The 17,023-nt window shown below is 40.6% G+C and overlaps 1 protein-coding gene across 1 annotated transcript; it reads right to left on the bottom strand.

Moving 5' to 3' along the window:
• Positions 1-3,468: 3,468 nt before the first annotated feature.
• On the bottom strand, positions 3,469-15,642 carry nfil3-4 (nuclear factor, interleukin 3 regulated, member 4). Its single transcript, XM_031318488.2, has 3 exons — positions 15,423-15,642; positions 4,690-4,808; positions 3,469-4,575 (listed from the first exon to the last, which is right to left on the bottom strand). The coding sequence occupies exon 3, from the start codon at positions 4,538-4,540 to the stop codon at positions 3,785-3,787; it is 756 nt and encodes a 251-aa protein (XP_031174348.1). The 5' UTR covers positions 4,541-4,575; positions 4,690-4,808; positions 15,423-15,642; the 3' UTR covers positions 3,469-3,784.
• Positions 15,643-17,023: the final 1,381 nt, after the last annotated feature.

Genomic DNA, 17,023 nt, shown 5'->3' with positions numbered 1-17,023 from the left:
TAAATATTTCTTTGTAAGCACCAATTGTTAACCCTACAATATCGCCGCAATATCGATATTGAGGTATTTGGTCAACAATATCGTGATATTAGATTTCTTCCATATCGCCATCCAACATAGAACCGTCAATGTGTGCTGTGACACAAAAAGTGTAGAGCGGGAAGTAGGGGTCGACCGATACTGTTTTTTTAAGGGTGATACCGATTATTATTATTATTAGTAGTTAATAATTAATATTTATAATTAATTAATTTATTTATTTTAGGGGTGTAACGGTACGTGTATTCGTACCGGACCGTTTTGGTACAGGGCTTTCGGTACGGTGCACCGAACGCAATCTTTTGTGTGCGGAACATAGGTCAATTTTCGTGTTTCCATACGAACATATTAAGTGGCGGAAGTCTCCGCGTTCAGCGCAAATCCCGCCCTGCAGCTGATTCTAAAGTTTTCACTGGTCATGTCAATATGTCAATCACTGTACAGATTGCCTACACCAAACACTGACAACAACATACACGGCACGCTTTAGCTCAGCCTCTCGCTAGCTAGCGTCATGGCCAATGCAGACAAGCCCATAGACAGAGCGGACAAGCCAGAGCATGAAGAGCCACCCATATCATTAAGGTCTCCTGTTTGGGACGCTTCGGTTTCCCAGTGAAATACGTCAACGGACAAAGACTAGTCGATAAGACGAAAGCAGTGTGCCGACGTTGCTAACGCACTTGAAAAGGCATCACGCGAGTGTGAACATCACTACTACAAGGAAGAAAACCTTTGAGAAAAAGACCTTTGCTGGTAATTCCGATCGGGCCAACGCAATAACGGAAAGCAATTGGTGTTTTTATAGCAGCTGATCTACGACCATACTCGGTTGTTGACAAGCTGGGATTGATAATGCTGCACTGTAATCCATTATATTTTATTATGTGATATTGGTTTGAGACTGAGAGTATTTTATTTGGTGGAGAACTTTGCAGCAGTATTTTTCTTATTCTTTTTTTATTTTATATATATTTTATTAAAAAGTGTTTTAAAAAGTGTAAACAAATTGTTAAAAAAAAAAAAAGTTTATAGTAATAAACAACCTGCAGTTTAATGTTTGCATTTCTTTCCCTTACTTTACCGAAAATGAACCGAACCGTGACTTTAAAACCGAGGTACGTACCGAACCGTGATTTTTGCGTACCGTTACACCCCTTATATATCTATCACACACACACACACACACACACACAGTGGGGGCAAAAAAGTATTTAGTCAGCCACCAATTGTGCAAGTTCTCCCACTTAAAAAGATGAGAGGCCTGTAATTTTCATCATAGGTACACTTCAACTATGAGAGACAAAATGAGAAAAAAAAAAAATCCAGAAAATCACATTGTGAATTTATTGGTAAATTATGGTGGAAAATAAGTATTTGGTCAATAACAAAAGTTCGTCTCAATACTTTGTTATATACCCTTTGTTGGCAGTGACAGAGGTCAAACGTTTTCTGTAAGTCTTCACAAGGTTTTCACACACTGTTGCTGGTATTTTGGCCCATTCCTCCATGCAGATCTCCTCTAGAGCAGTGATGTTTTGGGGCTGTCGCTGGGCAACACAGACTTTCAACTCCTTCCAAAGATTTTCTATGGGGTTGAGATCTGGAGACTGGCTAGGCCACTCCAGGACCTGGAAATGCTTCTTACGAAGCCACTCCTTCGTTGCCCGGGCGGTGTGTTTGGGATAATTGTCATGCTGAAAAACCCAGCCACGTTTCATCTTCAATGCCCTTGCTGATGGAAGGAGGTTTTCACTCAAAATCTCACGATACATGGCCCCATTCATTCTTTCCTTTACACGGATCAGTCGTCCTGGTCCCTTTGCAGAAAAACAGCGCCAAAGCATGATGTTTCCACCCCCATGCTTCACAGTAGGTATGGTGTTCTTTGGATGCAACTCAGCATTCTTTCTCCTCCAAACACGACGAGTTGAGTTTTTACCAAAAAGTTCTATTTTGGTTTCATCTGACCATATGACATTCTCCCTATCCTCTTCTGGATCATCCAAATGCTCTCTAGCAAACCTCAGACAGGCCTGGACATGTACTGGCTTAAGCAGGGGGACACGTCTGGCACTGCAGGATTTGAGTCCCTGGCGGCGTAGTGTGTTACTGATGTTAGCCTTTGTTACTTTGGTCCCAGCTCTCTGTAGGTCATTCACTAGGTCCCCCCGTGTGGTTCTGGGATTTTTGTTCACCGTTCTTGTGATCATTTTGACCACACGGGGTGAGATCTTGCGTGCAGCCCCAGATCGAGGGAGATTATCAGTGGTCTTGTATGTCTTCCATTTTCTTATAATTGCTCCCACAGTTGATTTCTTCACACCAAGCTGCTTACCTATTGCAGATTCAGTCTTCCCAGCCTGGTGCAGGTCTACAATTTTGTTTCTGGTGTCCTTTGACAGCTCTTTGGTCTTGGCCATAGTGGAGTTTGGAGTGTGACTGTTTGAGGTTGTGGACAGGTGTCTTTTACACTGCTAACAAGTTCAAACAGGTGCCATTAATACAGGTAACGAGTGGAGGACAGAGGAGCCTCTTAAAGAAGAAGTTACAGGTCTGTGAGAGCCAGAAATCTTGCTTGTTTGTAGGTGACCAAATACTTATTTTACCGAGGAATTTACCAATAAATTCATTAAAAATCCTACAATGTGATTTTCTGGATTTCTTTTCTCATTTTGTCTCTCATAGTTGAAGTGTACCTATGATGAAAATTACAGGCCTCTCTCATCTTTTTAAGTGGGAGAACTTGCACAATTGGTGGCTGACTAAATACTTTTTTGCCCCACTGTATATATATATATATATATATATTAATATAATATAATATATAATAGAGTTGTGGGCGGGACATTAAATCAGACTCAGTGGTGAGTGAAACCGAAGCAGAGGGACAGACACAGAGCTGTAGCCGAGCCTAAGTAGCACACTTTTTAATTAATTAACTTTATCGGTTATCATGCAAATAAAACGCTGATACAGATAATCTGCAAACTGCCAAAAATGGCCTGATAATCGGCCAGGGCCGATAATCGGTCTATCCCTGGCGTGAAGGTTTAAGGCGCTGACACACCAACCCGATTATCGGCCGTCGGACAGTCTGGCGAGGTCGGTGACTCAAGTCTGTTTGGTGTGTTCTGTGCCGTTGTCAGTCGGAGGAGCCGTCAGCTTTAATTTGGGCCGATTTGACTTGTTGAATCGGCCAGTGGGCAGTCGGACTCAATGACCAATCTGATTGGTGTAGTGCTAGCCCTTGACTAGCGAATCAGTGCACTTATGTTAAAACACTTCCCGGAAATGACGAGCATAAAATACGAGATCGTATTCCGAACGAGCCGCCATTATGGTCGGCTTTGAAATTTGGGAGAAGCCAGACCCACGTGACGCGTTGGTCATTTCCGGTTTTCATTTTTTGGGCGACAATAGAGATTAGCGGCCTGCTGTTATGGAGACGTATTACGACTCGCGCATGTGCAGAACGTACGCTCAAGTCGCCATCGCTTCGGTGTGTTCCGAGGCACTTTTTTGACCCACTCGGGGAGACGGGAGCCGAATGATCAGTCTGACTGCCTTTTCTGCCGACAGTCAGCCTTCGGGTTGGTGTGTCAGAGCCTTTTATATGCACCATGATTTCACAAAAATAGAGCTCTTACAGTGTCAGCAGAAATATTTGGCAGTATGTGGAGAGAAATGAAGAATTTGTTTCTCAGTCATTCAGTTGGTACATAAACCTTTCTCTATTGGACAGTCAGTCGGAAATGTATTGTCTTGGTGGAGAGTAGTTTCTGACTCTGGGGGAGATTTTGCGAGGTGGAGCAGGGCAGGACCGGGACAACACCCCCGGGACCTGCTGCTCCTCATCCTCATCCGAGGCAGCTCTCGTAGGAATGGGTTTCAGTAGATGAGTTCCAGGAGGGGACGAATGGGGGGGCAGGAGATTTCGAGAAAGGCCAAGTGGAGTGAGGAGGCCAGATCCAGTAGTTGCAGACATGTTCAAATATGAATAGCCTCTCATTGTATGGAGGGCATATGCAGGGATGAAGACAGGGTGAGGTGGTTGGTGTATTGGCATAACAGAAGAGTCTCTGCCACCCCAGTTGTAGTCCCTCTGCAGGGACTGGTGGTGCGTGCTAGTGGCAGTGATAGGTTGGGTGCTGCTGTGGACATGGTGTTGCAGTTGGTTACTCTGGTGAGCAGTGAAGGCTGCAGGGTGGATCAGGCCAAAGCGCAGCTTGATGGCCATTAATTCAGCACTGAGCCTGGTATTTTCTTCTTTCATGGCCATGAGATGAGACTCCAGCACATAGTCATTCATCCTTCTCTTCTCCCGTGAGCGTTTGGCTGCCTCGTTGTTCTTACGACGTTTCTCCCAGTAGAGGGCATCCTTCCTCTCCTCAGGTATAAACTCCCTTTTGCGACGGGGTCCCCTACGCACCAGTTCCTCGTCCACTTGTAAAATATGGCCTTCTTCGCCTCTATAAAAAGGTGACGACTGGGACTCCATGGTAGATGAATAAATGAGAAGCAACGTACCCAGACCTGAAATCAAGAAGAATAGAGGAGAGTTTTTTTTTTTTTGTCTTGTGTGGGAAGTTGAGTAATACAGGTACTTTCTTCTTGCATAATGATAACCTTATCTGATTTGCGTTGTACCTCTTCTTATCTTGGTTTGTCTTCGATAAAAGCACCGTAGTATTTCTGAATGCGGTGATGACTGGAGTCTGTGAGACTGCTGACAATCTTTTTACATGTGATATCCACAGCTGTCAGCTCTGGGGAAGAATAATGAAAAGTCAACAATGGGTCATGTTAAGAATATTCCTTTTAAAAGCAACAACACAACTACTGAAACTGAGTTAGTGTTGAATGTCATTGTAAACATGTAATTGGAGTGTGCTGAGATGATAAATATTGTAGAGAATCTTAGATTATTATTATTATTATTATTATTATTATTATTATTATTATACACCACTCAGGAGACGCAGACAGCACAGATGGGAGGTTAAACAGCTGGCCCTCTGGTGCAGTCAGAACAACCTTCAGGAGAAGCCGCCCAACACTGCCCACCGTTACCATTCTGAACATAACCATTCTTTGTATTTTCTTTTGTCGATTTTTCTTAAAATTCAGTACAAATTTGTGATACATTTGGATGGAAACCTGACCACTGTTTAGTTTGGATCAGCTACCAAGTAGGACAGGCACAGACTACAACAGACAGTCAGGACTGCAGAAAAAAATCATCAATCAATTTCCATTCAGGACTTTTACTCCTCCAGAGTCAGGAAACTGGCAGGAAACAAGCAGTACTCTGAACACTGCAGACCCTTTACACCCTGGACAGAACCTGTTATAACTTCTTCCCTCTGGTAGGCGCTACCGCCCAAACAACCAGACACAAGAACAGTTTCTTCCCACAGGCCATCACTCTGATTAACATTTAAGTCAGTTATTTAGTAGTCTCACATTGATTGATTGATTGATTGATTGATTTTATTTGACCACTTAACTATAAAAATATGAAACAGTACATGTGTCATACATTAAAAATACATAACTAGTCAGGGATGACACAATAAAGCCCAAAGACTTATTTCCATTGTGGTCCCTATAAGGGAAGTGGGAGGGGACAAGTGGCAGCAAATCACACATCAGTCATTCATCATACATTAAACAAATTCATCCGTATTATACAGAAAAATTAACAATAAAAATAGACTATGATATGATAACGACTACAATTGGAACCTAAGCCATACTTTCAACCTCTGTTTAAAACTGCCTATGCTTCTAACTGTCTTGAGTGTACCAGGTAACCGGTTCTAACATTGCCAGACTGTTCCTCCACAGTGCTGCGGAGGAAGGTCTGGCTAGTCCACACAGCATTCTGGGATAGGAGAAAAACGTGCTCTGGTTTATTGGCATTTCTTTAAACCAATCACAATCGTCTACGTGCCAGACTCAATGACAGTACCTCTGCAATATAGACCTAGACTTGGGAAGGAACTTGTTTTGGTGGAACGTGTACGTTCAAAAGTTGTTTTAGTCATGCAACAGAAAATTCAGATTTGACAGATAGTCTAGCTAGCTGTCTGGGGAGCAGTTAACCATAGCCTCATGAATCGACCGGAGTTTAGAATGCCAACACAAAGAAATAAATTGACCGGAGTTTAGAATGCCAACACAAAGAAAGTGGAAGGAGATAGACATCAGGCCGGGGAAAAAAACGGGCGTCTGGCGGAATGTTCGGCTGAACAATCCTGGAAATGAAACGTCGTCGATATAGACTAGTTATTTAGTGTCAATAACCCTGTAACAGCAAACATCAACTGTACTTCACCGTACCTGTAAATTATATATCTTTATAGTTTATACAGTTTTTTTAACATGTAAATAGCATCACTTTTAATACAAATAAGCACGCTACATATACTTCCAAATCCAACTACTTCATGTATACAGCGACCTGTTACATTACAAATTCCATATTTATCCCAGCACCCTTTGCACTCTGTCTTGTCTTAAATTATAACACATTTACAACAAATGTATTTCTATATACATACATCTTTTGTCCTTGTTTTCAGCTGGTATGCCTATTTCTGTGCAAGTACATTGAGATTAACTAAAACCGAGTCAAATTCCTCACACCTCCTATACACACTTACTTTGCCAAAATAGCTGATTCTGATTTTGATACATATATATTTATTACTATTCTAATTAAAACTATTTTTAATGCACAAATTGAAGGAACTGGCAAATTACATTCCACTGGAATTATACCATATATGATTGATTGATGTTAATATTTACCTTGATTTGTGAAGTTATATCTACATGTTTGTGTTAGCCATGAGAGTGGGACTTAATTATCCAAAGGACTCTTTTGCAGTCTACTGTAGCACACAACTAGTAACGGGTAAAGCTGCTTACACACCAACCAGACAGCCAACCGTTGGCAGAGAAGGCAGTTGGACTGATCAGTCTCCCCAAGTTGGTCAAAACAATGCCTCAGAACACACCGAAGAGACGAGACGTAATACGTCTCCATAACAGCAGGCGGCGCTAATCTGTATTGTCGCCCAAAAATTTAAACCGGCAGCTGATTGGACGAACGCGTCACGTGGGTCTGGTTTCTCCGGAAATTCAAAGACAGACTGTCATGGCGGCTTGTTCAGAATACATATTGAAATCTCATATTGTACTAAAATAGTTCACCGAAACGTGTTTCTGAAAACATTTTAAGCGAGAAATAGGCCATGTAGTTGCTGAATCTGTCTTCATTTCAGATCATCAAAGTGCCCGCCCCGCCGATTATACATGTCAAATCGGCCAAAATGAAGGACGACGGCCCCTCGGACGGACGACTGCACGGAACACACCGAACAGACTCGAGTCACTGACCTCGCTAGGCTGTCCAACGGCCGATTATCGGCTCTGTGTGTCCGGGCCTTAAGGCTGCGCATATGGTTTTCTCTGCTACAGAGGCTACTACAGTACACTCAGTTGCACCTTACTCTGTCTAACACCTCCAGCACTCAAACATGACAACTACATACACTCTCACCTGTTTAAACCACATGAATGTGACGGGAAACAAGCAGACAAAGAACAATGTGTTTGATAATCAATATGCTGTTATAGTACACAGTTGTTTACAACGATGAGTTCATGCAGCAACAATCATACCTAGTTCCTTATTTCAAACAATAGCTACTGCACTACGGTGGCCGAGACAGTTCAACACAAATACAAAGCCACAACACAAACGCAAAAGCTACAACACAAACGCAAAAGCCCCAACACAAACGCAAAAGCTACAACACAAATACATAAGCGACAACGGAAGTGAGCGTGTTGTTGACAAACTGAGCCGGCGGATGAGCAGGAGGAAGGTTCTTGTATGTTTGAGAAGTAAGTGAAACATGGTTCCTTGCTAATTATGATTACTGTCACTATATGATTGTCACAAATAAGCAATTGTTGTTCAATATCTTTGTACAGTATTTTCATATGTATGTAGGCTACGAAGGAAGGGGGGTGTGTGTGTGTGTACACTGAGGACATGCAACAAAGCCATAGACTGTACAAATGGTAATATACAGTCTATGAACAAACCCTTTTACATGGCTTTAAATACAGTGTAAACACAAGAGTCCACAGTCTGAATGGTTAATCAGTCATGGTTAATATTCTGGGTTTATTTCATTCAGACCAACCCGTGTATGTGTGTATTAGAGGATTAGCCTAAACTTTCATGGATGGATTATGTAAATCGATCCCATGTTGCAGTTTAGTAGCCTATACAGTTTTCGAGGAAAATGGTAAGAGTGATTTTCATTTCAATAAGCTACATTTGTGTTAAGTTAATGTTACTTCGCTGGGGACACTTGTGTTGATTTGAATTTCATTAAGAGACCTAGGTCCACAGAACCTCTTGCGTGAATTTTTGGGATTTTGTTCTGTTAGCTTGGGCCATTTTTGGTAGGCCTATGTTAATTTCAATTGGCTTTATGATTGGGCCTCTTGTGCGCACCTGTGTTAATGTGCACTTGTTGCCCCGTGTGCGCTGATGCGCTCATCTGTTGACATTTCCGAATGCCTTCCTACAGTTGCTTAATAAAAGCGAGCTTAACGTACATGTGTCATTAGTATGAGAAAAGAAATGAGATTTTAACTGTGTCGGGCTTGGACATAAATATCTTAATGCCTGTCGGGCTTGGGTCGGGTTTGGTTACTGCTCTGTCGGACGCGGGCCGGTCTCGGACAGAAAAATGCGGCCTGATCCGCACTCTAGTGTGTATGTATGACATATTACGCCCCTAACACTGTAATAGGCAGCATATTGAAGGTAACACAATGAGTATTCACTTTAAACATCTGTTTACCGTAACCATAACCACACACACGCACACACACACTTTCCAAACCAACCGTACCGAGGGAATTTGCCGCTGGGAGCTGATCAATAACCAGATAGATACGGTTAACAAGTTACAAGCACGTAACAGTGGGATATAATATTTGTGATTTTAAATCGCTTCACTAAACATGACAAACTATAGACTTTAAACGTAGCACTCATGCGTTAAAAGACGCTGGGCCATTTAGATAACGTTATAGCTGTAGCTTCATAGCCTAAATGGCAGAGTACATACATATGAAAATAAAAAAGATATTGAAGAACATTGCTTATTTGTGACAATCATATAGCGACAGTAATCATAATTAGCAAGGAACCATGTTTCACTTACTTCTCAAACATACTTTGTCAACAACACACTCACTTCCATTGTCACTTATGTATTTGTGTTGTGGCTTTTGCGTTTGTGTCGTAGCTTTTGTGTTTGTGTTGTGCTTTTGTGTTATAACTTTTGTATTTGTGTTATAGCGTTTGTATTCGTGTTGTGGCTTTTGTATTTGTGTCGTAGCTTTTGTATTCGTGTTGTGCTTTTGTGTTGTGGATTTTGTATTTGTGTTATAGCTTTTGTATTTGTGTTGTGGCTTTTGTATTTGTGTTGTGACTTTTGTATTTGTGTTATAGCTTTTGTATTTGTGTTGTGGCTTTTGTATTTGTGTTATAGCTTTTGTATTCGTGTTGTGGCGTTTGTATTTGTGTTGAACCGTCTCGGCTACCGTACTGTACTGATCTGTACAGATCCACAGGTTGTTGAGAGCTCACTTTGTACAGATTAGTCTAATCCAAAAGTCAACCTTAACGTAAACTTAACTTTTAGTTATGCAGAAAACTCTGTTGCTGTTTTTGCAAAGTAACTTTAAAATGCAGAATTGCATTTTGAGGTTTTCTGTGGCCAGAAGATTGCTGTTGTACCCAGCATTCGATTCAGCTGAGTTTAGAGGTGAATAATTGAGTTTTTCATATAGAAATGATATACTGTATATACAGTTTTTCACCATCAAGTCCATTCTTTAGTTGCGTTTGAGTCTGACAACATGTTCTCACTTTATCTCCCCCATCTTCCTCTTTGATGGACTTGTCTACCCAGTCACCACTTCCCTTTTTTCCCTCTCTTTTATCTACTTGCCTTACTTCACTCTTCTACATTGTGGGGAAGAAAATGCAGTCAGTAAGGGTTAGTCAATTTTTTTACATAAGGCAGAAGGTAGAAATCGAACAGGAAGATATTTTGAATAACCAGTCCGAGAGGAATACTGGCAGCTTTTAATATAGTCTCTTTCATTCGCGTTGGTTTGTGGGTGGTTTCATGGGAAGCTGTGCAAGAAAGATGAACATTGTGTTGAAACCACAGCCAGCCCCCTCTGTGCGTGCAGTCATACGCAAAAACACACACAGATTCACACACATTGAGCTTGCACACATGCCTTTCAGCTCATTGATGTTTCCACCATGTCTTTTTTTAAATATTTTCCTATAGCTGATAAGTTCATTTCTAATGAGACATCATACAGTTCTTGATGCTTGCAGTTATATGTGACCCCTAATAAATGAGCTGTGAAATTAACTGTCACTCAGGACTTCACACAAGGAACCGAAGCACAGTTTTAAGTTCTCATTTTTATTTTTGTTATTCACACTTACTGTGGAACACCTTCTCCACATATTCACTGACCACATAATCATATTTTGTACCAGTCAGGCTGAGCCGAAAGCATCAAAGTTTCAAAAAGGGCCATGCACCCTTTGTGCGGTGGTGAGAACGCGCATTAGGTTAAAAATATTCATGCCTGTGCCCAGCAAGAACGTATACCGAGCCCCCTATGTGTCCGTCTGTGTGGGAACATGCACAACTGCATACTTGTTTGTGACACATAGACCAAGCGTTGTATACTTTGTGCTAGCAAACCCAAAAAAGCAACAGCAGGAAGAGAGGAAACAATAATCATAAGGGAGACATAGAGAGAGAAAATAAAAAAAGAGAGAGGGTTCCTGAGTGAAATCTCTCTTGAGGCCGAGCCTGCTTACTACCCTGCTGCACATGTGCACCTGTTTCTTATGGACTAATAATAGCCAGCCTGCTTTTTAGTAAGGAACTCTCAAACTTCTTCTTTTTCTGTTCTCTCTGTTTTCTCATACTCTACCATCTGCTGTTATGTTGCTGTGCACCCTGGCAGCATTTGTTAAAATAACTATACCCATAGGAGGAGAAAGTAGTCAGTCTGTATTTTGTGGGTTTTCACCTCAATGTACAATGTTCATATCTCTGGTAAACTGTCATTGTGGAAATTAGAGTGAATGAATGCTCTCTTGGGGGAATAAAAGAATTTGCCACAGTTCTTGGCTTGAATTGTCAGTTAACGCATAAATTCCTTGAAGACCAAAGCTAATAACTCATGGCCGTCTTTTTCTTGTACTCTTCATATATTGTAAATCTAAAGCACCATTAAAAAAAGAACTTTCCCTTTTTTTTAAACTGATGACTATACATGGAAATTAAACCTTTTAATCAAAGTCTTTCCGGCATCATGAAAAGAGGAAACCAATATATAAAATATTCACACTGTCTATACAGAGTATGGTACTAAGCCGTCAATGTTATCTTAAGGGTTAATGCCCAGTGAGATAGCCATTGTCAGGTATTAATGGACGACAGTGAGGCGTGAACCATGCAATGCGTGCCTCGCCGTCGTCCATTATTGCCTGACAATGGACACCTCGTCAGGCATTAACCTGCTTAGACCATGGTCACTTGCCAAATATATTTTTTTTAAACCATTAATTTATATTTTAATTCATTTTACAATGGAAATCTAACTCTGTTTCCCTGGTTACTCCTGAGGGTTTAACTAATACCTGAAACAATCATTCCCATCCCATAAGGTTCTTATGCAATGCAAACGTTGTTCACTGCTCCAGTAAATAGGACGAACCTTAGATACCACTTGCCACCCTTGGCAACAGGAGATATTTATATAGTCCGCTCAGCTCATAGAACCCTTCAGCTCAGACAGCTGCGAGCCAGAAAGCTAACGCTATGCTAGCAAGATTGAAAGTCAATGACAATGTGTACAGTTGGCAATCAGTAAATATAATTTGACAGAATGTTTAACACCAAGACAAGCTAGCTATCAGCCAATAACGATTTTCACGAACAATTATCCGCGATGTGTACTGTCGGCCGCAGCCTGAACTAGTAGTGGGATGTGAGATGACGTTATTCGCTGTGAAACACAGTAAGTTCAGAGGACCAGTGTAACTTACTTCTTGCAGCTTGCGTGTTAGCGCCATCATGTGGTTTTAAGAGGACGAGGCACCGAAACACCACACAGTGTTGAAAATAACGGATTCAAACTTTTTTTCTTTTTAATGTAGCGCATTAATTTAGAACGGTAAACAGTCAGTTTCACCGGAACTCCTTTAGTAAGTGTCCTATAACACTTTTGCTGCACCCAATTAGAATCGAGTATTCACCTAGACTAGTGATGGGACAACCAACTCTTTACGCGAGTTGAATCAACCGGACGGCCGTAGGTTGGCCTACCGAGTTAAAGGAGAACTCCGGGCAATTTTTACGTTAATCTTGATCGCTATACTTTTTTGAGTACTGTCTATAGCAAAAACCATGAGCCGAATTGGTGCTAGCAACATGGAGCTTCTGTAGCTAATGCCCAGAGCTCCCGTTAGCTAAAACGGCAGTTATGGGGGCATTCCCGTGGGAATTCAGTTGTAGCAGGAAAAAGGTAAATAGCAAATTCCTCTGTACAGGTGTGATGAGATCTCTTTACAGCACAGGCTTTCTTCCTCGGTAGGCATTGGGTCACAACACCCACACAAACACCACCAGTTGCCCGAAATCCGTGTCCTTGAAGCAGATGCTTCATCTGCCGCTTGCCCCTTTGTCTGTCTTGTTCTTTCCAACTCTTGTGAGGCTAGTTCTTCGTCTGTATACTCGGGTTCGACTAAATAAGGACAACCATCAAACGCAAACGCCTCTTCCATGTGTTCAGTATCTTCTATATTCTCCAGTTACATTACTCCAAACTTCTTCCCTTGTGAACAACTCCGATCTTCACTCTTCACACACTACGCTCCTCCAACCTGCACACTACTATTTACCTTTTTCCTGCTACAACTGAATTCCCACGGGACTTAGCGATACTACAGCTAGCCATCTAAAACACTATTTTACTGTACAGGACCCAAACATAATTTGGTCCGTTTCCATGTAGCATAGTCACTAATATGGTCATAACCACAACAGTGCTCAATTATCTATTTTTGAGGGGGAAATAAAATACAATTTTTCGCGGTGAAGGCTTGAAAGGTCTTCTGGAAGACATCCACCAGACCAGCGGGCGCTCGTTGGATTGTTGTCGGCCGCGTGAAGCCAGGAGGGCGGGGAGGAAGCAGAGGCAGGGACGCCGGCCGGGCATGCTAGCCCGGCTAAGGAAACCACAATGATCGACATGGACAAGACTGCTACTCACCAACGCCAGATGGATTGCACACTAAATGGATATTTATGTTACAAATACACACGGGACTGCAGCGTGATGATTATTACCGGAGCCTGGCTGAACACACTCATCCCAGACGGCAGCTAGCAGCTAACAGGGTATGTGAATTTCAACAATGGCTAAGTTGCTAAACGCATCTTGTTGTCATGTAAGCGCCCTGTTCATGTTGCACAGACATTTTAATAGCATTTTGAGTCTGTTAAGAGGCACGAAGGCACTCTTTAGCTTATGCCCCCATAACTGCCGTTTTAGCTAACGGGAGCTATGGGTATTAGCTACAGAAGCTCCATGTTGCTAGCACCAATTCGGCTCATGGTTTTTGCTATAGACAGTACTCAAAAAAGTATAGCGATCAAGATTAACGTAAAAATTGCCCGGAGTTCTCCTTTAATAGATTCGGTTTGCGTGCCCGGGGGGGGACACTGATGAACTCAAACAGAGTATACATTTAATAAGCATGCAATACGAATAAGAAAATGCATAATTATTAAAGTATTTGAATTGTTTTATTATGTTGGCAAGCAAGAAGTAGAATAAACGGGATAATCACCTCAAGGCAGGGCAATAAACAGTTTGATATGCCCGGCTTGTGGAAGGTAAGCCGTCCACAAGCCGGGCATATCAAACTGTTTATTGCCCTGCCTTGAGGTGATTACTTAATGGATGGCTGGACACCGTCTTTCATTTAAATCTTCAAAATTCCGTATTTTACCATTAAATAATATATATGGTGCTTTATATTGAGGTCATGTACAAGATTTCACCTTATGCCCAATAATCTATATAGTTAAATACTGTAGGAGGGTGGTTTGTCCTTTTTTTGAAAACCTCTGGATTGCACTTAAAACCATCCGTGAGATGTATTGAAAGCTTTAGATATCTGTCAGACGGGTGTGTAAAGGGTTGTGGAATTTCAAGTTGGCAGAACACCTTCAAATAGTAAAATAACTTTCATAGCTTTCATAGAGTATAGAACAAGAACGTGTGTGTGTGTGTGTGTGTGTGTGTGTGTGTGTGTGTGTGTGATTGTGAGCATGTCTCTCTCTCTCATATCTATATCTATATTAATATTTGTAGTTCTTTATATATGCTGCTAAGCTGAGTGGATTGCTGCCAAGCCAAATTTCATTGTGTTTAACGTGCAGTGACAATCTTATCTTATACAATGTTCTCTATAGACTTGAGATAATCTGAGATCATGTTTCATGTGGTATTCAAAACAATCATGAGTTAAGGATCATTAGAATCACACTGTTGTTCTAATTATTTTACCTATTGTTACAATCTTAGTAAAACGTCCATTCCCTCCTTGCCAGATAACAAAATAACATTACGAGCTTCTGTAACTATTGGATTATTTTGATTATATTTGAAAAGTTTAGTTACCTAATCCCAGCGTTGGCCAATTTCTTAAAAACAAGATCAGTGTTTTACTGTAAGGACTGTTAAAATAGAAACCCGCCATGTACAAAACTGTCCTCCTAAATTATCTTGACATTAACAAGGTAGTAATACTTCCTCTTCCTCAAACAATTCTTGACAGTGAGTGAGTGACATTTTTTGGGAAACTATTTTGAATTGATTTTGTTTTGATAATGTGTGTATGTATGTATGTGTGTATGTGTATGTGTGTGTGTGTGTATATATATATATATATATATATATATATATATATATGAATAACTGAAACGCTCAGTCAATTATTCCTGTATTTTGATAACATAAAACATGTTTAAATGATTCCAAAAGTTTACCGGGTTGACCACCAATTTCACAGCATACAACATTGGGTTGTCGTGCTGCGATCAGCACTAGAATTGTAGTATATGCGTGAAAAACGATCTATTCTTTGGTCAATTATACCTAAACCATTTCCTCCCCTGACTCCATCGGCCGGTAGATTGTCTAAACCACTAGATGTGAAAATGAGCGTGAGGCCTTACCTTCAACTGCTGTGTGCAGAAAGTCCACTGTCACAGAGGTGTCAACGACCTAATTCAGAGTTATCTCGCTCTTACTCAGTGCTAATACACAACTTAGAGCGGTGAACTGTCCTTTGAGACTGCGTCATGAGATTGATGCACATATAAGCAGAGCGGGGCTCATAGTGTCTCGTTGCTGTCGGTCCTACCCTCTCTCCTTCTTTGTTTTCTCTCACTCTTTGTGTTGTTTTCCTGTCTTTTAACTGTGTCCACCTCTGTTGTCACATGAAAAGTGACTGACTGAGCCCCTTGATCTTGTGGTGTTGGTGGCTTGCCCACATGGGTCTTACCTGTACAATGCTGTCAGACAGACATATCTTGTGCATTGTATGCTAAAATGTCAAAGGGTTATGCATTTAGCACCCCAGAGTAAATTTGTGTTTTGTGTTGTTTGCTGTACTCTAGCCACATTACAGTATGATGTGTTGTGTAGTATTCAATTGCATGTTTCATTTACACTGACATTGACATGTCAGGTGCTTACCTAATGCCTCTTTCCAGAAAAAAAACCTGTAAACGTTAGCACTAGTACAAGTAGTAGAAACACTAGTAGTACAGGAGACTACGCCTCAACACCTAGGAAAAACATATCACCAGAGTTATGCGTCTTTTGGATATTTTACAGTAAAGCATAACGGAGATGGTTAAAGTGAAGTGACTGACATTTTTCTGTATGGGTGTTAAATAAATCTTTGGCACCTCAGATTCACACAAAGAAAAGAGAAGTGTGCATCTCTTATCAGCGTAGATGTCAAAGTTGCGACTACTTGTCTGCACATTTAATATCCTCACTGATTTTTATCACTCTATATATATATATATATATATATATATATATACATATTTAGAACCACTTGTAATACATTATAGGAAGGAAAATAAACTTTGTAATTTGAATTATGACACATGCTTTTGTCGTGACTGGAAACTTTACCACAACCCCCAATTCTATGTATAGACACCATCACATGGAGGAAAATAAGATTTTTGCTTCCTGTTGTGATGTACTTAAGCCTTTTAATGTTTAAAAAGATGCACCACAGGTCTATGTGGATGTGAAAATGCTTTATTGTTATGCAGCACAGAGGTCGCAGTCTAACCTGAACATCTACAAAGTACCTTTCAAGCTCTAGTATTTCAACCAGACATCTGTGTAGACTTCAGACTTCTTGTTAATCTAAATATCAGTTGTGTCTGTGGGATGGGGATATGGATGAAACTGTGACAAAGTCCTCTTGTCAAAACCAGAAAGTGTATTACATAATTGTTTAAATTCATCATAATTTGACAAGAAACAAAGTAGATTTATTTATATATATATATATATATATATATATATATATATATATATATATATATATATATATATATATATATATATAGACATGTATGACCCAGAATTGATGTTTTAGTGGACTATTTTGCAGTCAACAAAATTACTATTTTAATTAATTATTTTGTGTTGATATTGGTTTCCAAATTAGTCTTCCTGACACTTCCTATGTACTGTTGCAAAGTTCCTACATCAGCAAAAAATATTGAATAGATGATTTAGTTTTCAA

This window comes from Sander lucioperca, chromosome 11 (genome assembly GCF_008315115.2).
Source record: "Sander lucioperca isolate FBNREF2018 chromosome 11, SLUC_FBN_1.2, whole genome shotgun sequence".
In the NCBI taxonomy this organism is placed as follows: domain Eukaryota; kingdom Metazoa; phylum Chordata; class Actinopteri; order Perciformes; family Percidae; genus Sander; species Sander lucioperca.
This window is presented reverse-complemented; position numbering and strand designations above follow the sequence as displayed.